Raw genomic sequence first — 23,503 nt, 5'->3', positions numbered from 1 at the left:
GAAATCCAGCTGTCCCTAAGGACACTGCATGTTGAAAAGATAAGCACCAGGAGGTGTGCAGCTTTGAGGTGGCCATTTCAGCAGGAACATGGTGATGATGCATGGCCCGCTAAGTCACATGACTGTCTACCCATGCAAGCATTACAAAAGTGACAACAGTCATAGCACTGAAGCATTCTTCACATCAAAAGAAAACATCCCATTTTCCTAAATGGGCAACAAAGCATTTTAAAAGAAAGATAAAGCATGTATTATAATGCATTATATGGTACACAAAGTAGTCTAATCAAACATACCTCTGTGCAATATTTTTGCCGAGGCCCCATTTCAGCTCGGAATCCTTCAGAGACTGAGTGAGGGTAGGAATCAACTGGATGCCAATGTGCTGACTCAGTGCTGCTACTGTCTCCAGGATGCTGTATACTTGATAACTGTATTGCATACCGTAGTCCTGGATGAACTGCCTGACAACAAAACAGACAACCTCAGAGTCAGTTTGGGCCAGTGATTTACGTTATAATCTCTTCTCACCACGCAGGACCATTACTTCATAAGGACTGAGAGACTGTGCATGGTAAGGCCTTATATGTTTGCTTAACTACTAGAAGGAGGGTGGTCTCCCATAGTATGGCTTCACCTTCAACACTTTATCCACTTGCCTCCGTCACCGAGAACGTTGGGATTACTAGTTTGTGTCACCATGCCCAGCTTGTGGACACTTAGAGAACAACAACAAAAATGATTGGAAGGTGAATCAGGTGGCTCAAAAAAAAAAAAAAAAAGTAACTCTAAGGACTTTTCATGATATTCTCCCCTACAAACCTGGGATACAAGGAGCGTGAAAGGCAGTAAACAAAGTCACGCTTCCTAGTTATTTTTTTAGCCTATCACATGTCTGTATTAGTCAATATAGTCATGAAAAATTTATTCATATCTTTTTACATGTTTTAAGTGAACAAAAAACCTTATAGGCAGAAAGTCTTTATAAATAAAAAAAAATTATGTCTAAAATTTCCACATTCCACAATCAATAGAACAAAGATTTGACCTTTCCTTTTCTCCTATGGTGTTGGAATGTTCGTGAATGTTTAGTATCATATCAAGTGATCATAACTGAAATTAACTGGAAAGAGCAGACAAGCACCAATTATGAGACAAGAGGAAGAGACCAGGAACCAAATATGCAACGCAGAATAAAAGAAACACACCTCAAATCAAGTGTCATGTCGTGCCTGGACGGGGACATGTGACAGGATGCACAAAAGCTAGCAGGCAGACCCCTCAGGGAGAAATGGCACAAAGACTCTGCCCTAAGAGAAGACTCCAATCAAAGCTAAGGAACTCTAGGAAACTTCAGTGTGTATAAAGCAAGTCGGAGGACCGGGGACAGGCATTTTTACACAGCATCCCCAGGAGCAGGTAAGCAAGCTCCGAAGGCCTGTGCACCTGTTGTTGGAGCTTACACTTGCTTGTGTTTTTCTTCTTAACCACATTCTAGATTCTTTCTCACTGAAGACACAAGTAATTTCAAGTCAGTCAGCTTACCTTTCTCCTTGGCACTTTTACTTTTCAAAAAAGCAACACAATGTAACAAAACCACTGCCCCAAATACTGTAATTGAAACACTGTAAACAAGTAGTAACACATTATGTTTGGGATAATTAGTTATTTAAAAAGCATGTTGGCCGTCAAATGGCTGGCAACCCTCTCCTTGCCAGTTGGCATGCTTTCTAGTTACCTAAACAGAGAAGTCAGCTGGGTGGCAGGTCCTCCTTCTGACCCCACTTGGCAGGTTTTTACCATGCACTGCAGGTTCTCTGTGGCCAGCCTTTTAACTAGGAGAAAATGATAGGATTACACAATGTGTCTGAACTGACCATCTGGATCTTCATTTTTAACACTCTTGATTTAGAAAAATATGTTGTTTTCTTCAAGTATCTGCATACTTTTTTTAAGTTTTCAAGTGAAATAGTTTTAAGTTTGTTTGTTCTGAAGAATACCTAAAAAGTTTAAAAATCTATTTTGAGTCTCAAAGCTGAAATAATGCATATGAAGATGTTTTCTCTTTAGAAAGGTATCCATATTCAAAACCCTTTCTACCCCAGCTTACAGATTCATAAAGACAAAAGGGAGCCTTTTTAAAGGCATAGATTTGCAGACATATTGATTTTATTTTTAAATTCACAGGAGCCTACCTTTCATCCCCTACAAACCTTTAAGTAGCAAACTAGACCAACCAATGTACCTTTGCTTTAAATTACCAAACATTTGTATTATTTATTTAACCACATTCTCTAAAATGCTGTGCCTGAACATACAGTGCAAAATACTGCTGCAGTTTGGATCTTAAATGTGCGGCAGCTTTTGTGTTGAGTGGCCAGCCCTCGGTGCAGAGGAGAGGGTGCCTCTTCCTTTTCCTCCACTGTTTCCACCGTGGCAGGTGAGCATTCTGCCTCCACGTGTGTCCCCCTCAGGATCACTGTCTCACCTTAAGTCAGGGAGGAGGTCAACCAATTACAGACTGAAGCTTACAAAACAGAGGCAGGCAAACCTTCCGCACTTCGTTATTTGTTAGGCTCATGTGAGGCTGACTAATAGAAGCTACAGTAATAAAAGACCTGAGCAAAGTGTGTGGAAACCTTAGCATGCTTTGGTTTTGTTCTGAGAACAGGGTTTCTCTGTGTAGTCCTTGCTGTCCTAGAGCTCACTTTGTAGAGCAAGCTGGCCTTGACCTCACAGAGATCCACTTGCCTCTGCTCTCTGAGTGCTGGAACTAAATGTGTGCACTACCACGTGCAGAAGATCGGAAACTAGTACAGAGAAAAGATTAGCATGCGCTTAATGCAATAAAACTCTTGTTTGGGGCCCGTTAACTGTGTCTCCACTGTTCCAGTGCACATGGCTCAGAGTGGAGTAGATGCCTCACATACGGTGCACCAAGTTTTAGTATAGTCAGAGCTGTGCCAGTATCGCCGGAGTCAGGCTCATACCACTTCTGTTATGTCAATAAGAAACCCTACACTGTAGTTATCATCTGATTCCCCCTAGGTAAGGAAGCTTATCTCCTTCTGTCTCACAGACATGTTTTCTGAGAGCTGGTGGAATCCAAACTGGATAAAGCTATTCAGAATGGCATATAAATTTAAAACTTATGAAGTGTTACTTCTAGAGTTTTCCATTTAGTGTTAACAGTTGACCCTCTGTGGATAACATGTAGTACAGTTGAAACCACAGGAAACAAAACCATGGCTGTGTGACAACAGCTGCTTTGTCTGCTTTGAGGAATCTTGAATGAAGAAGTGCAAGACCTCTGTTGCACTTCAACATGTTAAAGTTGAACAAGGGCAGTGTTTCTAAAGAGCCAGGTTCTCTCTGGAGCCACCAGAGGGCATGTCCTCCTGCCAACCGACAGCACAACCCGGAAGTGTAACAGAACTCTTTCCTGACTCAGACTAAGAGCAGTCAGGAATACTATAAACACTGAAATAAGTGTATATTTAAGTGAAATTATTAAAATTTTTGAGAAAAGACAGAACATGTGAGATATATTTGAGCTTTCCGTCACTACTTTGGGGACTGCCCTCAGATCCCTCAGGGTCCCTTGCAAACTCAAACTTACCTTAGAGATTAGAAGACAATCACATTGTAACAACACACACACACACACACACACACACACACACACACACACACACACACACACACACACACTGTTCACAAAAAACAAGGAACAGAGGCCTAAACTGCTTATCAAAACATGTCACAGGGGGATTAAAGATCACAGTTTAGAGTGATCATGCAAATTAAGGCTGATGATACCCAGAGAAAAGGAACTGGAACCAAAGGTGCTTCCCAGGTTTGTCCCAAATTGCTTGGATATCCTAGCAGACAACTAAAGAGAAGAGACTGACCTCCCACCACCTGATATTTGATAAGTCTCATGTGATATCACTGGAAGCCTGCAGACTTCTTTTTTTTTTTTTTTTTTTGAGGAGCTAAAAAGCCTAATCAAAGAAAATACCCCATAAACTACTTACCTCAAGGAAGAGGGGGGAAAACAAAACTCTAAATAAAATAGGCTGAACTGTGTCCATATTTGATTCTTTTCCCCATACCTCACTCCAGCTACTGTCAATACTTGATTCTTTAGCCATGATAAATACCAAGGGATGGAAAATAACCTGTACCTTTAATAACTATCAATTTAATCCATGAGAAAAAAATCATTGCTTAGCTTGTACACAGAAAATGCTGACAAAAATCAAGACTGATGAAACTAACCTTGGGGTTCATTTACCAACACCAAACACTTTAAGACTCCAGGAAGGAGCAGTTCAAGGTCACAAACACCCAATGTGGTATCCTTGAAGAGCTGGAGGATGAAGGCCAATACGGATGCTAATCGAGGAGGGGGTGAGGACCCTTTAAACTCAAGATAGGATTTCCTGAAGAAAAACAAATTTTATTTTATTTTTCTTCTATTTAAAGCTCTATTGAGTAGAATCAAATGCCATTTATGTTAAAGATACTATAAAATTATTCCTTAAATAAAGTATGTTTCTAAAAAACAATGTATGTAGTCTATCATGTTAACTTTAAAGATCATTTTGGTGTGTTATGTGCTCTGAGAGCTAGTAGAGATATAAACAAAACTTAAAGTAACTTAGTTTTAAAATGTATTTACCAAACCTAATTTCTAACTTGTTTTCTCTTTTTCTCATGGATGTCTCATCCCTTACCAGGTCTGTCTCTAACGTCAAATTTGCATAAATAAATCTCCCCTCACATTTATTTATTTAGAATTTAGCGGGGTCTTATATTTCTAAATAAATAAAAGGACTATAGTAGGAATTAGCTTCCAGTTCTTGCTTTACCTTTCTTTTTTTCCCAGTAGGAATTTAGAGAACTAACTTCAGATTGAATATCATCTCTCAGGGTACAAAAATTGTAACATTAAAATTCAAAAGAGGTTTTAAGGATAACACCCTCTTTGTCTCAGCTTTACACTTAACTGCCTAAAACCAGTTCTGGTCACTGCTCAGAAAATGAATAAGCATGACAATTGTTGCATTTCTTTGGAAAAAAATCTAGACATTATGAGAGTTGATCAAATATTATTTAACCCCCGCCCTGCTTGCAGATGATCTTAGCACTTGTACAAGGAGGGCAAGTTAGGCCCTACCACTGAGAGACATTCCCAAAGCCAAAGCCCAAACACTACTCAGTCCAAACTGCACATACATACTTGTTTGGAAACTAGCAGTATACAGCAGGAGACCCAGTAAATTCTAGGGCTTATAAACTCATTCAAGGAACTATACTTCAGAATCACTTATGGTCCACATCCACAGTGACGCTCACAAAACCTAGGATAGTACAGTCCTAGGATAGTACAGCCACTCTCTGAGGGAGTGTTTGTTTTGTTCTATGCACTGCTGAATTACTAATGCCCCAAAATAAACATTTATTTGGCACATACTGGACAGCAGATGCAAATTAAAAATAAGCACATACAATTATGTGAAAAAGTACAAACCATAGACTCATTATCTAGTGAAGAAGTTAGATATGACCATACTAAAAAAAAAAAAAAAGTGATTTTAATTCATGTGAGTAGTGCTTTGACAAGGACAGAATCAACAGGAATTCTGAGCAAGAAACTTAACTCCAATGGATCCCACAATAGAAAAGTACAGACCAGAGGAGCCACAGGAACCCACCCCTAATTCTGCTGAATAAAACCAAACACCACACACATTTCTAGTCAACTAGAACCTACTGTGGAAAAGAATAAGACCATCCTTCGCTAGACATGAAGGACAACAGAAAGCTGGGAACCTAGTTGAGATTCTAAGCAAGGGGCTTAACTTGGTGATAGGGATTTGAACTCAACTCTCCCATTTGTCATGGAATTTAATATTAAAAGTAGGCAGTGCCTCAAACACCATAACAGATTATTATAATCTTGATGGCAATGAAGATCCAACCAAGGCAAAAATTATTCAGAACCTGAAAACTGGGTCATATGCTACCCTGTGGTATTAGTGCAGGTTTATAAAGAACAAACAGGATTGAGTCCAGGGATGGCTTTCTAATGAAGTAAGTGGCAGGGACAAAGCTTCAATGCAGGGAAGTATAAAGCATCTTGAAGAGCAATAACCAAACCATGGTCATGGGTTTGAAGGACATGTGTAGGACAGGGACACTATCACCAGAAAAGATAACTGACAAATTGGGTAGCTTGAGGACATCATATTATACATCCCTCTGGAGGGCAGAGAAGTGTCAAAATTAATCTGGCTGGCCTTGGTGGTGCACACCTTTAATCCTAGTAGTTGGGAGGCAGAAACTAGTGGATCTTTTTTGAGTTCCAGGCCAGGTACGATGACCCTGAGAACTTGTACTAAACAAACAAGCAAACAAAAACCAAAAAACAAAAACATAAAAACAACCCAACCCATAAAATGAAAACATAAGAGAGGGAAGAGAGCTTTTCTTTTTTTAAAGAACAAATACTAGATACAGCAATGACCATAATGCAGGGTGATAATAGAAATGTGAAATGAACCACACAGCTTCCGAGTAACATGACTCTGGGAATACAAGAGAAACAGAACTCTGTATTTACATCTGATCATCAAGAAGATCAGGTCAAGGCTGGGGAGGCAGCTCAGTCAGTAAAGCATTTACTTACACTGTAATCATAAGGGCCTGAGTTCAATCCCCAAAACAGAAATAAAAACTCTGACATGGCTGCTTATATTGTACTGTATTGTATTGTATTTATGTATGTATATGTGTGTATGTATGTATGTAATGTAATGCATGTATGTATGTACTGTAATGGATATCATTACTACAGAGGGATGACCTCTGGGGTGGATTGCCCTCCTGGGCAATCTAAGTCAGTGGGACACTATGTATCAAAGAAGGAAAGATGACCAAAACATGACTTCTTTGCCTCCGGCCTTCCCATGAAGGGGACCCCCACCCGCCAACAGAGAGAGAGAGACAGAGAAAGGCAGATACAGAGACAGAAGTGCAAAGTTATAACACTGGAAAACAGAAACTTAAATAATACTAGATACCATTAATCTATATTACTGTAGAATCCCAAAAGTTTAAAAGATAGTATACTATTAAATACTGCATGAAGACAAAGGGAAGATAATTTCTATCACTGAATGTTCTGTTATGGGAAAAAGGTTAGTTAGAACAAACAGAAACCATCCTACCAAGTTAAGGCTAGAGAGGCGTCTCAGCAGGTGAGAGCACCTGTTTCAGGTCCACAGGATCTGAGTTGGGTTCCCTGGGTCCCATGATGGCTCACAACCACACAAAACTCCAGTTGTAGGGGATACGATGCCTTTTTTTAGCTTCTACAGGCACCAGGCCTGCAAGTTGTATGATTCCCTTCATGCAGGCAAAACACTCAAATACATATGTGACATAAAATAAACCAATCTTTTAAACAGACTAAGTTAATTTGCTGACAAACGGAGTAAAGGTTGGGGCTGAACATTTCCACTCACCTCTGCATTATTTCAAGTGGAATGACACGTACTTCTGTGTGACCTGCACCCGAGCCCAGTCTGATCAGACTGTACCTTTCTTGTTAGTTCAAAGACCCAAAATCAAGAAAAGAAAGCCCAGATATTGACCATATTCTAGAAACATTCTTCCTATCTTCTCAGTGGAGGCTAACTTTATCCCCAAGACAGCTAAAGTTATTTTATCGAGCAAATACAATGATTCCTTTCTTTGAATGCAGGTTCTCTAGAGTAACTCAAAATGATCTGCTTTATGATCACCTTCCACTTCAGTAAAATCCTCACACTTTCTTCACAACAGTCATTTCTAAGGAAGCATCAATCTCTCTACACGCAGACCTTAAGTTATGCAGTTGGGAATCGCATATTGCACTAGCAGGTCATCGAGAATAAGACTGAAGAGAGACAGTCTTATGTCTTGGTAATTGCCAAGAAAGGTGTACACGTTTGTCACTGTTCAATGCTGAGGAACTGGAGAATACCACGTAGCAGTGAATTATCTAATCCTGTGCTCCTTTCACTGTTTGTCATACAGAACAAGGTCAAGGTATGACCTGACGCCAAGGACACTAAGTTGCTGTATCAGGGATTCTACAAGTGACAGTACAGAGGTGGGGAAAAATCATACCTAAAATATGCATTTGTTGAAACACCACAAAAATGGAAGCTATGCCCACATAACCAATCATAGCTACACTCAAGTAGCCTCCATGAAGAATGGTAACAATCAGGACTCAGAGTAGTGTGATGCTGTTAAGCTGGCCTTCCTGGGGTTGTATGAGCTTAGTGAGAAGAAGTGACAGCTAGGTCTACGGTGAGCTTCTGGTCCCTGTCTCCATGATCCTTGTGAAATCACTGTGTCAATATTAGCATTCCTATAGTGCTCAGGGCTCAAAAGGAGGCGTTGGCCTGTCCTCTGGGTTGATAAGGCCACACTTGATAGCGGATATTTTACAGAAAATGTTATTACAAAACAGGAAATAAAACAATTAAGACAATCAGTAAACTAATGATAAAAGCCCATTTCATATTGCTATCAGCATTCATGTTTTCAGTTATCATTCATAAAGTAATTGCTACATGCTATAATCTATTGCAATGAAAAGGATAAAAATACATCTTTAAGTAATTGTCTCTTTTTCTTTCTAAAATTCTTATTTTTATCCCATGCACACTGCTGTTTTGTCTGCATGTATGTTTGTATAAGGGTGTTAATCCCCTGGAACTGGAGTTACAGATAGCTGTGAGCTGCCCTGTGGGTGCTGGGAATTGAACCCTGGTCCTCTGGAAGAGCAGTCAGTATTCTTAACCCCTAAGCTGTCATTCCAGCCCATATAAATGTATCTTTAGTGATGTATATAAGGAAAGTAACAGATACATAGTGAAAATTGACATAACTTTAAAAGCAAATATATTTAAAAAAAAAAGTTCAATCTAAAGCATACAGGAGCTATCGAAAATATTCTGGTAGACTCTTGAGATATGTAGCTGTCACAGTGACTAACAGTCACTCTCCTGTCATTCTTCCCAGAGATGATAATGCATGCTCACATAAAGGCTTTATATAAATGCTCTGTTAACTTTATATAAATGTTATTCCTAGAAGGAATAAGATAAAATTAGGAAGAGACAGATACGTCTTCAGTAGGAAAATGAGCAAATAGTTATAATAGCTATGTGTGGAATACTAGACAGAAATAAGAAACAAACTTTTAAATATATCATTATTGAAATTAAGATATAATTACCTTGGCTTGTTTCCTTTTCTTCCTTCTTGGTGCAACACATTCTTAATGTTTCCTGGGGAAAACTGTTTCTAAGCTACCACACTGCTGGAGACACTAATATTTTTGAGATACTGTGAATTATTTTTTGATATTAGTAACTTCTACATACACCTCTTTGTAATAATTATATGTACCTGATGGCATGGACAATGTGCTTTCTTAAAGGCATCATCCACGGAACAGAGGCAGGGCTTCTCAGTGCCAACAGAACAGGATGCTGTCCAAGATCCGAAACACTGGGTGAGGCTGGGAGAAACCGCCCTATATACTGCTCAATGACATTCCTTAGCAACTGATTCAAGTAGGCGTTTGGATTTTGAGACTGGCAGCACACAGCACATATGCCCTATACAAGGGAAAATAAGGAAAAGGAAAACACTAAGAGGCAAAGTTTCAAATAGTGTTTAAGAATTTACTACCATGTTCTCCAGCATTAATATTCATGGTAAAAATTGTACCTTCTCACCATCGAGTAGGACTTCTGGCATCATGAATAGGTAAGACACACCGCTCCCTTCTCAAGCTGACTTTGGATAATACATATGGTGTGGAATCTAACCGAGCATATGTATTTTAGGAGCATAATCAAAGGAAGTTAAGGCAAACATAAAGGAAGAGCTGGGGAATGCGTTTCTTCCTCTCTTCCTCCTGCACAAACACTTGACCACCGTGATCATCAACTACATATCCATGCCATTACTGAATTATAAAATACACCTGTCATCAGTCTCTTTTAAAATCTTTTTTAAAATTATAACTCAAGCTTGTCATCAAGGAGGGAGGTAAAAGTATAAAGGCCCACCCCACAGAGCTTAGACTGCCAATTCCACAGAGGGACAGACAGGTGGAAGGCAGTTAGTCATCATTCAGTTATTTTGGCTAAGAGCATAGCATTTAAGCTAAAAAATAATCATATAATGATTAGAATCATTTTTTTAAATGATTTAGATGCTTGGACTTGGACATCTTTCCTATGTGACACTGTACCAAGTGCTTTATACTCATTGTTTCATTTCAATTTGTAGTTGAGGAATCTGAGGTTCAGAGAAATTAAGATCTTAAAGGAAGTCAAAAGAACTCACAGTATCTTGCTGCATGTGTACCGGTAAAATCCTTCCATGTGCATGCAAGCTGGCAAGATACTCTCCTAACAGTATGTAATTCTTAGACATGACTGAATCCATTCCCTCAGAAAAAGAAGGACTTTTCTGCATGTTTGTTAGGATTGCAGTGCAGCCAGAGTTGGATGCTTATCCAGTAGCAAACTCTACAAGTTCATTCGTAGTGAAAACAGTGCAGAGCTGTTGAAATACTGGCAAGAACACAACTAAATGAGCCACGGTGGTGCCAGCTCGCCAAGTCTCTCAAGTGCTGTGTTTAAGGAAAATGCAGAGCGGGAAGATGACGGGCGATGGATCCCATAGACCCAGGAGGACAGGTTGTTAACAACTGAACATCAGTTTCCTGATAGTTCTGTCAAGTGGGTAGCTCTACAAAAGTCTCAATTTATTACTTAAGAAGCAGTTACCAATTCTTACAAGTAAACTAGGTTTAAGAGGACCATGTAGAACTAACACCCAGACTTTCCTGGTACTCACAACTCTGCTCCATACAGCTATCTGTCCCTCCATGTGACTGACTGCCATACTCTGTTCCTTCTGTCTCTCTGCTTGATGACACAATAAACCTTGACTTAAATCCTGACATAAACACTTAGCTAGAAGCAGCTTAAAACTTCTCAGAAATCTCAAAACTTTGCTTTAAAAAAAAAAAAATCCACCATAGAAGAGACCACATGTTAGCTAATGAAAACCTGCCCCCCTTTCACCTCAGCTTCTTTGGGGAACCTCAAAATTTAGAAAGGTCTAACTTCCAGTATTGCACACTAATGAAATTGATCAGTATTTCAGACTGCCCATGGGACATCATTAGTTACACATTTCATATCATTTCAAACTAAAGCTCCTAAAAAGGCAACTTTTTCTCTATGTATTCCAGCCTGACTCAGAACTCATGGGTCCTGGCATTAACAGTATGTTCCACCTTGTCTAGTGAAAATAAAAAACCAAAACAAACAAACCAACAAAAGCCCCCAAACCAAAACAACAACACAATTTTTATCTTTACTGCTGCTTCTCTAAAATCCCCCAGTTTCGTTACCAGCACCACATTCTAGACTCTACCAGATTAGTGTAGGAAGCAGTCATTTCTGGTTTTCCACCAAATTTAGCATACACTTTTAATCAGACCTCATCAGAGTTTCTAATATCCACACAGGCTCTAATCTCACTGCCTTCTAGGATTTCAATAAACTAAACACTGCCTCCTGAGTCACAATCTAACTCCCACATCAGGATCACTTTTCTCAAACACAAGTAGACCTTCTCTGCTCCTAATCTCCCAGCAATTCCTATGTGTGAGATGAAGTCCAAATTTTTGGCGTTGAATAGAAAACCCTTTATCACAAGTCTCTTCCAACATCATTTTCCAGCCACAACAACACCATCTAGCTTGCTTGCTCTTTTTATTGGATAGTTTATGTATTTACATTTCAAATGTTATCTTCTTTCTCTGTTCCTCCCTCTCCCATTTTCTTAAAGCTCTTTCCTTTATCTTGGTTCCAGTACTGGCTGGTTTTGTGTGTCAACTTGACCCAAGTTAGAGTTATCAGAGCGGAGGGAGGCTCAGCTGAGGAAATAATTCCATGAGATCTGGCTGTAGGCAATCCTATAAGGCATTTTCTTAAGTTAGTGACTGATGAATGAGGGCCTAGCCTATTTTGGATGGTTCCATCCCTGGGCTAGTGGTCCTGGTTCTATAAGAAAGCAGGCTGAGCAAGTCATATAAAACAAGCCAGTAAGCAGCACCCTCCATGGCCTTTATCAGCTCCCATATTCAGGCTCCAGCCCTGTGTGAGTTCCTGACTTCCCTTAGTGATGAGTAGCAGTGTGGAAATGTAAGCTGAACAAACCCTTTTCTACCCAACTTGCTTTGGTGTTTCTTACAGCAGTAGAAGCAAACAGCTACTCTGACAGGAATGGTGGCCCTCTGACTCCTAGACATCCTACCCTTCACAGCCCGTGTTCTGTGATGCTGCCTTTCCTGTCTCTTCTACCCCAGTCTGCTTATCACAGAACTATGACGTCAAAAGAAAATACTGAGTGAATTTCTCAATACTGTTGAGCTCTTTGCCCTCTTTCCCACCTCAAGCTTCTTGAAAATTTGCTTCTCTCACCTCGGTTTCCAAGACAACCCCAAAGTCATTTAAACCTTTTTCAATGGTTGTGCCTCATAGAAGTAGGTATTTTTGGGATTAAAATGTCTGTATTTCAGACTCTGCTTTGAGGCAGTTTCCACACTAGGCGTACCTGTAGATACAGAGGAAGAGTCTTCTGAATTGCAGTCAACATGGGTACAGGCAACTCCTTGTCTTGCTGTAACACTGTATGTGGCAGCAATAAACAGTCTATTATCCGAAACAGTAATTTCTGTGCTTTAGAGGTGGCGAAGATTTGTGCCCATGATTTAACAAGAATTCCTAAGAAAGAAGAGAAGCAACTTCAGTTACAATTATCTCCTAACCAGAATATTTTCTTACTCTTTAAAAAAACTTATTTTATCATAGAAACAAGTCAAAATAGACAGCAGGAAAGTCTCCACAGATCAGCAGTGAAAAGACTAACACCAAGGCACCCATTCCACTCTTCACTGAAACGAGATGAAACAGCAAAAGCCAAGCCGACGGGAGTACAGGGACGGGCGCTGGAGGGTGACTGGTGTACTTGAAACCAAGGGGAAGGGGGGAATAAACAAAGACACAGAGACGAAGAAACGACATATCACATAAGAATGAGAAGACTACACCACAGCCAAACCAGGCCATCCCAGCCCAGAAAGACAATCGTGAAGGGGAGTTGAGGTACTACCAATGTACCAACTCCTTTTTCAGAAATCACTCAACTACTATTAGAATCCCAGATACGCTCTTTAACAGGAATGTAGTTTTAATTTCTTCCACCAGCAGACTTGTTAAAAAAATAGAGGAGCAGTATCCTGAGTTAGGAACTGGCAAGCTAATAAGCCATGGAGTTTCAGTGCTTCCACCTGCACCTATGGTTATGATATCCCAACCCTAACGCACCGAGTCAGGCTCACGCTATCAAGCCTTTATACTTGTTCTTTCTCCATTCTGTTCTAAGTCTTTCATGTAAAGAAAACAGCAAGTTACTTGTTCTAATTTCTAATGAACAAATGAGTAGTTTACTAGCCATATAACCCATTCCCACATTTAAGACCTGGACAGATGGGAAGAATCTAGAGCGACAGACACGATTGCAAAAACAGCTCAAGGCAAAACAACAAAAACAAAAGCCCTCATAAGCAAAGACTTGCCTAAAACCCACAAATCATCAATCCTCAGGGGATTCTGTGACTCTTGACATAGCTACCGTGTACTCTGTAATGTCAAGACATACTTCTGTAATCGCCCACTTAACTTGGCAAAAACTAAATCTGGATATGTCAGAAAATTTTCTTAGAGACTAATAAATCATAAGCTTGAGTTAAAATAAGAATGTAGCTCTTACTGCTGAACTGATAAAATCTCTCCACTGACTTTTTCTAAAATGAAGTAATCTGAATTGCAATATTGCTTTCAGGGCCTTCTACATTATCCATATTTCCACAGCTTCACGTTCTCCTTTACCTTTCACAACAAAGATAAAAGGTTTCAGACAGCCCAAATAAGCTTTATTTATATATTCACAAGATTAAAGGAAGTAAATACAGGGTTTCGGTCATAGAGAAAAACAAAAAAACAAACAAACAGAAAAAAAACCCCAAACTTAAATTCTATATAAAAATTCTAAGGAAATCTTTCTCATTTCCTTTTACTCAGTTCCTATTTTTGGTTTGCAACATAGTTTTAGTCAACAAAGACATTCAAATTACTGACTTCCTAAAGAAACATGAACTTCATCGTTATAGAACAACATAAAAAGATTTCTTTTTGAAAAGAGAAAACTTGGAGCCTCATCATTGGTTTATACTAAGTCTTCAGTGGACCTCTTTCATGCAGAGAACAGAGAAACAACCTTGGGGAGGGATGGCTTTCTGGTGGTCTCACTTCTAGCTAAGTGTGGGTAAACATCAAAGAAGGTTCGCTTTAGTGGTTTTGGGTGTTCACAATGCACTAAAATGGACTATTTGCAGCAGTTCGCTTGGACACATATTCTGTTATCATAATTAATATCAGTATCAACAGAAGCACAGCAAAAAAATGAGGGCCAGCATGAATTTTTTCAGCAAACCACTGTATTTTATGCTCTTACGCCTGCTCATAGAGTTAAGTGATTTGGTCTATATATTTCTTTCTCCTTGGATCTCACTGGCTTGAGTTAAGGAAATGTAGGAAAACTATGTGTGAAATACATACCCATTATCCCATAAGTCAGCTGCAACCCTGCACTGGAAACTTTTTTCCCCAAATAGGGTTTTATGTATTTTAATATTTCACCAAGGTATTCTAAGGACTTAGTGACCATGGCAGATTTATCAGAAAATGTCTGGAGAGTTCTGTAAGTCACACCAACAGCCTATAAATAAAGGAAAACATGGTTTAAACATTCCAAGTCTTATACAATACAGGCCTTGAAAACTAATTTTTTTCATTCTTTCTCGGTATACATGTGTCTATACTTAGGCCTTCATTCTTAAAGTTCCAATAAAGACTCATAAACATTAAAACAAGTGCAGGCCAGGCAGTGGTGGCACTTGCCTTTAATCCCAGCACTCAGGAGGCAGAGACAGGAGGATCTCTGAAGTCAGCCCAGTCTTCAGAGTGAGTTCCAGGACAGCTAGGGCTAAATGGAAAAAACAAAACAAAACAAAAAAAAAAAACAAAAAAAAACAAACAAAACAAAACAAAAAAACAAAACAAAACAAAAAAAAACCCAAAAAACCCTGTCCCAAAACATCAACCAAATAAACAAAAAGCCAAAAACCTGAGGTGAAAAGGGTTAAGTTTTACCTTTTATAATTAAAGGCCAATGGAAAAATTAAAAAAGAAAAACAATTTATTAGTAGTTATTTACAGGACATATAATCCAGCAAAATCGTTAGAGAAGAAACATTAAACTGCTAGACAAGAAGCTTAAAGTCAGCTAAAGCTTTCACACAAGTTGGTTCATAATTCATATGACTGCAAATCTCCAGATTCCTACAAGAAAGAGTAGCAAGTAGCATTGCCAAATTCTTAAAAGTAAAATCTCTCAATTCAGCTCTGATATGAATTGATGTCCCTCCACAATTTACAGCTTAAAGAATATTCTTTTTCTTTTTCTTTTCTTTTATTGGATATTTTCTTTATTTACATTCCAAGTGTTATCCCCTTTCCCAGTTTCCCCTCTGGAAACACCCTATCCCCTCCCCCTCCCCCTACTTCTATGAGGGTTCTCCCCACCAACAGACCCACTCCACTCCTTCTTGCCTCTCTGCCCTGGCATTCCCCTATACTTGAGCCTTCACAGGACCAAGGCCTTACCTCCTATTGATGCCAGGCAATGCCATCCTCTGCTACATATGCAGCTGGAGCCATGAGTCTGTCCATGTGTACTTTTTGGTTGGTAATTTAGTCCCCAAGAGCTCTGGGGCATCTGGTTGGTTGATATTGTTGTTCTTCCTATGGGGTTGCAAACCCCTTCAGCTACTACAGTCCTTTCTCTAATTTCTCTATTGTGGACCCTGTGCTCAGTTCAATGGTTGGCTGCACACATCTGCATTTGTCAGGACCTGGCAGAGCCTCTTAGGAGACAGCTATATCAGGCTCCTGTCAGCATGCACTTCTTGGCATCCACAAGAGTGTCTGGGTTTGGTGACTACATGTAGGATGGGCATCAGCTAGCTAGCTAGTGTAATGTTATTAGTGGAGAGAGAACTCAGGGAAAATGTGGTTGAGAGGCTAAAGATGAGACAAACCAATGGTAGTCAACATAAATGTGAGGCAAGGCAGTCAGAAGAGAAAGAGGAGATAATAAGCCCGACAAGCTTGTGAGGAATGTGAGGGTAAGCAGGTTGTAAGAAGCTATGAAAGGACCATGAGGTAATACAGAATGGATCAGAAAGTTGGACGAAAGTTTTCAGAGCATGAACTCATGAAGTATTTCAATGGCCTACATTGGGACCACAATAGCACCAAAGTAATGTGATCCTCCTTACCAGCTCCTAGTGAGTGGGTAAACCAGAGGACAAAAGCCAGGGGCTGTGTTGCCTCAAGGTTGAGGTTGCATAAAAGATGACAGGTTGAGAGCACTGTTCAAATTAGTTGACATTAAGCTCCAAGAGGCCTAACTACAGCAGGTAAAAAGGAAGCATGGGCCATGAGAGGATAACAGAAGGAGGTCACGTGGAATGAAGAAAAGGAAGAAACCCAGTGAAGGGGGCGAATGAGAAGAGATGTATTTTACTAACCCTTTTCTTTTTATTTAGCTTTCTGCTTTTTAAAAATTTCATTCTTCAGAAGTTCACAAGCTCTTGATCACTGCTCCCCTGTAAGCATGAATACCTTGAAACTGTCATTGTTTAGGTCAAGATATTTATTAATTGGGAGCATAGACTTCTGACATACGACATGCAAAGAGAAAGAGGACAGTGATGGTAGGGGCTTAGTAGGGGCACATCGAATGAAGAAAGTCTAACCTCACAAATACATGTAGCTATAAAAAGTATTTTGAGGGACTGGAGAGAAGGCTCAGTGGTTAAGAGCACTGACTGCTCTTCCAGAGGTCCTGAGTTCAACTCCCAGCAACCACATGGTGGGTCACAACCATCTGGAATGGGATCCCATGCCCTCTTCTGGTGTGTCTGAAGTATACTCATACACATAAAAAAAAAAAATCTTAAAAAAAAGTATTTTGAATGCTGTTTCAAATAACTAGGAAGCTTTCCATCTATATTATGCCAAAATCTTCAAGTGACATTTCTTACAGGTCAATAGTAACTAAAACTAGACACTCTCATGAGCTCTAAAACCATATTAATAAAACAGAATTCAGTAACTCTGAATGAATATTTTACCTATGAGTGGTTGCTAAGTGCACCTGGAAATTTGTAAAGTTAATGAGTGATATCGCTTCCCAATGTTGATGTTTCCATCCTGGGAAACAAATGATGCACACTGATAACGTCCCATTTCCACAGAAGTCTTTAAGTATCAGCGAGTTCTCAGCTCATGAAGGTTCATGTAAATTCCCCAAGTTTTAATTCTCTTGAAAACCTGAACTGCATTATTAGCAACAGATACTGTCAGTTGTTTTCTTTGAAGTGATAGGCTTACTTACTTCATTCATTTCCGAAAAAAGAAATGTCTGCCAATGCCCACGTCTGAATAATCACACTTTGTCAGTTTTCCTCCAAGATAAAAGCAGTCAGCGCGGCTTGCGACTGTGCTCACAGGCGCTTTCTTTACACAATGCACTGCTTTGGCACAGTGAAGCCCTTCGTGTGCACTCTGCGTTTTCACTTGCAAAATGAGCTAAGGGTTGAAATTTCATGAACTTTTAAATACCATCCCCTAATTAATACTATTTCTCAATGAACTAGCTTTACTTTTCTAATTTATAAAAGTATAAATTTTAATGGCTATCATTATAATCTGAGGCCATAGTGCTGGTTCATGCTAACACTTTCACAAAATTGGTGAAAATGCCATTATAATTTTGGAATAAAGAACATCATGAGAAGACATTAGTAACTCACTGGAGTCTATAAACTGTATTTCAATACTAGTGACTATGGTACCTAAATAACTATGTTTAACTTTAATTTCTCCTAGACTAAAAACCATGTATTTCTACATTTCCAAATATATAAAAATATGTATTTGGTTGGCACTATTAGGTGTGGAGTAGATGTGGCCTTCTTGGAGAAAATGTATAACTGTGGGAATGGCTTTGAAGTCTTCTATGCTCAAGCTACACCCAGTGTGGTACACTGTCTCCCTCTGCTGCCTTCAGATGAAGATAGAGGACTCTTAGCTCCTTCTACAGCACCATGTGTGGCTGCATGCTGCCATGCTCCCCACCATGACAACTATGGACTACAGCCCCCAGTAAGTGTTTTCCTTTTTTAAGACTTGGCATGATCTTTGATCTCTTCACAGCAATAGAAACCCTACTTAAACGATGTATATTATGCATCATATATACATATTATATATATTTATAATATGCATATACATACACACATACTTTTCTTTTTTAATTTAATGTGTGCAATGTTCACAGAGGCTAAAAAACAGTAAATCCCCCAGAACTGAAGGTAACTGACTGTTAGCTACTATGTTGGTGTTCAGAATTAAACCTGGGGCCTCTTTAAGAGCACCAAGTCCTTTTTCTCAATGCACCATCTCTCTAGCCCCATAATGTGTTTCTTAGTACTTTGATGATAACTATATGTATACCATCATAACATTTTTATTTCCATGTAGAAAAAGCACATTAAGCCCAACATTGGTATTTTTTTTTTTTTTTTTTAAAAAGAAGCCCACATCTAAGAATGGGCCTTAGTTAGTACTTTGGGCTTTAAAGTTTTGGAGGACTTCTTGCTGTGATTCTCTTATAAGAATGGCTTACCACACCTACAACCAGTAGGTTTTATATTGGATTCTTGCCTTCATTCTCCAAGTCCGGAATTTACGAAGTGTAGGTAGGACAAGGGGAGTGTATCTGGCCATGGACACTGAGTGCCAAGGTTCTCTAATCAACAAAAATCTGATGTTTTGCCACAAACTGTTGCTGCAGATTTACCTATGTCCTGGGTAACTTCACTGGGAAAAGACTCACAGAAACTTTTGGGGTTTGGGGTGTCTTGTTTTGTTTGTTTTTTGGTGTTCAGATTTCAGCCCACGTCCTTTTCCTCTGTATCTTGTGCTTTTCCATCCTTTTTCTTTGACAGGCTCTAGTGGCTATGTGCCAAGTTCATGAGAACTGGAAGACAGCCGAAGCCTCTCCTAAGGAGCCATGCTCTCAGCTTTCAATTCCTCCTAAACGTGAACCATAATTTATACTACTTTTGCTAACTTTCACAAAAAGTTACCTAGACAAATCAGACTTACTTAAAACAAAAAACAAAAAACATCCTGTTCTTCACGGGATAAATTGTAAATACTTTACAGCAAGACACTCCGATTCTCTCCTAATGATGACACTACTGACAGACTAGCATTAAGCATTTAACACTCTATCGTTATTTTAACCTTCGTCTAACTTAAATTCTCAGATCAGTAAAGTTCCTTTTAAATCAAAGACTACTTTAGGTTTTTCAAATCCCTAAGGAGTCCTAGATAATGCTATCCAGCATTTTGCAAAAACCTATCATTGATTTATTGATTAAAAAATAAAATTCATTTAGCCTGGATTAAAATAGAGATCTAACTGCTAGTAGAAAGACTGCCCATCTTCTCTGACCCGAAACTGTTGGTCAGGACTCACTCAACAGTTACATAAAATATTCAACAGAAATGCATATTTCATATCTGCATATTATTACGTTATTATTGGCTGTCATTAGGACAGACAGACATCTCTAATTGTCATACAATTGTCTTTAAAATTATTGCAATCAATGGAATTAACTGACTTAACAATATAAAAATAGCTTATTAGTTGAAATTATTTTCACACACTTAATATCATATTTTCATGCATCAAGTATCAACATGCTGGACAGTAAACCTACCTTTGCTGTGAATAATATATAAAACACAATAATCCAAACATCAAGTTTCAGCTAGGATGAAATAAACACTGCCACATGTTACATTCCTTTAAAGTTAATGATCAAAACTATAATTTTAAATGGAATTTCTTATGAAATAAAATGAAAAGAAATGGATTAGGTTTTTAAGTTCTGACCCAACTATGAAATGGCTGGTGTTTGTATTTCCAGCATTGCTGTAGGGCGGTAAATACTCACTGGACAATTGTAGAGGCTACACTAAAGTTAGCATGTGAATTGTAACCCACCAACACTAACAAGAAGACATGATTTTATTTCAGGTGGCCTTGAAGCAAAGCTTCCATGTGCTCTTCCTTACTTTTATTATTCATTACGTATGGATTTTCTGCTGTCTTTAGAGTAAACCATAATAGCAACACTTCCTTTACTCCAAAATTTTGTAATAGCAGGCAAGCAGCAATGACTTGTTAAGTTAAACAATTTATTTTATAGAAAAAATTGATTTTGGAAGATTAAAGAAAATACCTCAAGGAACTGTATAAGTGCTTGTTTGGGGTCTTCTGGGTTGGGCAAATATTCAATTTGAGCCTTTGAGAAGATATTCTTTACTTCAGAGAGAGTAAATAGTAATCTTGTCATTTCAGTCAGCTGTTCCATGTACTCTTTTTCTATTAAAATGAGATAATGGCACACTTAATAAATATGCATTAAAATTTAAAGTCTTACGTAAGTTGTATGTACACTAGTGTACATACATACATATGCTGTAATATATCCTTCAAAATGTTTCAAAAACTCAAATTTTCACAAAATTAAAAACGAAATTAGGCTTTTCATACTTACAATCATCCTAACCCAAAACCTTATTGAGGTATAAAAATCTATTCAAGATATAAAACAAAAAGTACAACCTTTTTCAGGCCAGCTTCAAAGACCATAAATAACAGTTTTTTTTTTTTAAAAAAGCTGTCACACAAAAAACAGAGCTGCATGGAAATTATAAAATGCACAAATCATATTCACCAACTAATAGTAAAACAGAAAAGTAAAATATTTCATGAAAATGGAGCTAATATTCCTAGACACATATTCTTCTTTTCTGGTACGCAGTATGCTTCAGATTTCTCTTGTACGGGAACACCTTCCTTACGGGTAAAGCCGCGTGTCACCTGAGGAAGTTTTGTTCTTAGCTCTAAGGAAACCAATGCTTTTAGTTTTGCAGTAGGGATATTTGGCATATGTAATAACAATAAAGTATCGATAAAGAAACAGATTGCAGAAGTACATTTTAAGTATATACATAGCTAATTATAAGTTTATTTTGAATATTTGATATTAGAGTATTTAATCCAGAGAGCAAAAACTTTCCATAGATACTGCCTGCATGCCTTATGTGACACTTACCCATGACCTGGTCAGGATTCATATCAATCAGCAAATCAGGTTCAGAGAGGTGTTTTACGTACATTTGCAAAACACAACGGACCCACGATCTTATAGTTAAGGATTGAAAAGATACACAACTTGACTGAGAAAGTGCTTCACATACTGTGCTGCAAAAACAAAGAGAGGAACATTAAAAAACCAAAGTGCAATGGGATGCAGAGACGAGAGCTGGCAAGAAACACATTCACGCAACTTCAGATGCAAACAGTACTTCACACATGCTGAAAATGAGCACTGCAGATGCACCCAAAAGACACGTTAAACATCTTTGTTTTCACTTCTTATATTCTAATGTTTCATTTTCCCGTTCTATTGTTAGAGTACCTATAGGCTTATGCCAAGAATAAAAAATGTAGGAAGCATGAAAGAGCACGAAGGCATAAGCAGGCAATATAATGATATAATAGGTAAGCAGTGAAACCCAAACAATATAAACAAACAAGAATGGCAGTACCAATAGCACTGACCAGACGAGGAATGACAGAAGCTGTTCAGGACGAATCTCTCTCTGCCTCTTGACTGAGCGAACAATCACGTTTTCATCCTTTCCTTAGTCACTTTATAAGCACTCATCATAAAAGACTGCCACACACAAAATTCCAAAACACTATCTTCCAGGAAGTAAAAGACACTTCCTTGGTCTTTCTTTTCTTCACACTCCCGCATTTTAATCCATAAAGATCAGTGTCAAGACTCACAGGGATGGATTTATGTTTGCCCTGAGCTTCGGCAGGCTGAGGTGTTGTGGCCCTTCCCCATAAGTTGTAAAGCTAATTTGTACAGGGAACACCTACCTAACACTACAATCACACACTGATGTACTCAAGGGAAGGCTTGTGTGCTTTCAATGGCCTAACCCTCTGTTTTCTTAAGCCAAACACATAGCTGAGTCTAATTTCTAATCTATGAGGGGCTGCGGGGATAAAATGATTGGCATAGTTTTAGCTTCAACATCACACTATACATCATCAAAACAATCTTCGTCTTCTCATTCTGTTTAGAGACGTGTTCAGGTAGAGAAGCCAGAGGCTTTCACTGGGATGTCTTCCTTCATTGCCTTTTCACACTGTTTTTGAGACCGGTTCTCTTACCTAGTGCTTGCCATGTGGGGATGGTCAGCAAGTTCCTATGGTCTGCCTACTTATGTATCCTAGCACTGGGGTTACACAGAGTCACTTTTACCTGGGAACTTGGAATCCTCACGTATGCCATCATTTCGTACAACAAACACCATTTCCTCTAAGCTGTCTCCCCAACTCCTAACACAATGTTTAATCAATCAGTTAACTAATTTTGAAATATGGTCTCATTATGTAGTTTTTGCTGTCCTGGAACTTACTATATAGATCAGGCTGACCTCAAACTCAAAGACCTCACTGATTCGGCCTGAGTACATTAATGTTCGGCTTAAAACCATTTTTTAAATGGACGTAAATCAGAATTTTAAAAGTTTTAAAAAACTCTAAATTGAAGTTTTCCTTTATAAGAATACAACACAAATTAGTCAGTTATTAACCTATATAACTTTCGTAGCGCTAATTAACAACATTGTGTTTCAGTTTCTTCAATATTACTAATAAAGTATTTTAAAAATAAATACTAGTATATATTCATACATATATGTAAACACACACACACACACACACACACACAGAAATCTCTTTTGGTCCCCAGAGAATCTGTGTCTTATATCTCTAAGGTGAACCTCATGTTTCAAAATAAATCTTTTGAATTATACCATAAATGCCATGGCCATCATCTGTATTCCCATTTAAGAGAGAGAGAGAGAGAGAGAGAGAGAGAGAGAGAGAGAGACAGAGACAGAGACAGAGACAGAGACAGAGACACAGAGAGAAAGACAGTTGAGAAGATGAGGAACAGTCAAGGAAGACCAAAAAAACCCCATGGATCTGAAGATTACGCCCTACCTAAACAGTGCCATGCTGAGAAAACACAGAAAGAAAGAAAGAAAGAAAGAAAGAAAGA

General features: G+C 38.6%; 1 protein-coding gene across 3 annotated transcripts in view; it reads right to left on the bottom strand.

Annotated features, from left to right (window-relative positions):
• The window catches only part of Mms22l (MMS22-like, DNA repair protein), a 115,990-nt gene that overhangs the window by 2,372 nt on the left and 90,115 nt on the right, over positions 1-23,503 (bottom strand). For 2 of the 3 annotated variants that reach the window (NM_001135780.1, XM_063287584.1), the window contains 8 exons: positions 21,476-21,624; positions 20,597-20,739; positions 14,772-14,931; positions 12,706-12,875; positions 9,472-9,683; positions 4,282-4,445; positions 1,739-1,835; positions 297-464 (listed from right to left, as the gene is read on the bottom strand). In NM_001135780.1, the coding sequence (NP_001129252.1) occupies positions 297-464; positions 1,739-1,835; positions 4,282-4,445; positions 9,472-9,683; positions 12,706-12,875; positions 14,772-14,931; positions 20,597-20,739; positions 21,476-21,624 (1,263 nt within the window). Of the gene's footprint in view, positions 1-296; positions 465-1,738; positions 1,836-4,281; positions 4,446-7,532; positions 7,612-9,471; positions 9,684-12,705; positions 12,876-14,771; positions 14,932-20,596; positions 20,740-21,475; positions 21,625-23,503 lie in introns of those variants that run through there. The other variant, XM_039109818.2, reaches the window with a different exon arrangement.

This window comes from Rattus norvegicus, chromosome 5, assembly GCF_036323735.1.
Source record: "Rattus norvegicus strain BN/NHsdMcwi chromosome 5, GRCr8, whole genome shotgun sequence".
NCBI classification, from domain to species: domain Eukaryota; kingdom Metazoa; phylum Chordata; class Mammalia; order Rodentia; family Muridae; genus Rattus; species Rattus norvegicus.
This window is presented reverse-complemented; position numbering and strand designations above follow the sequence as displayed.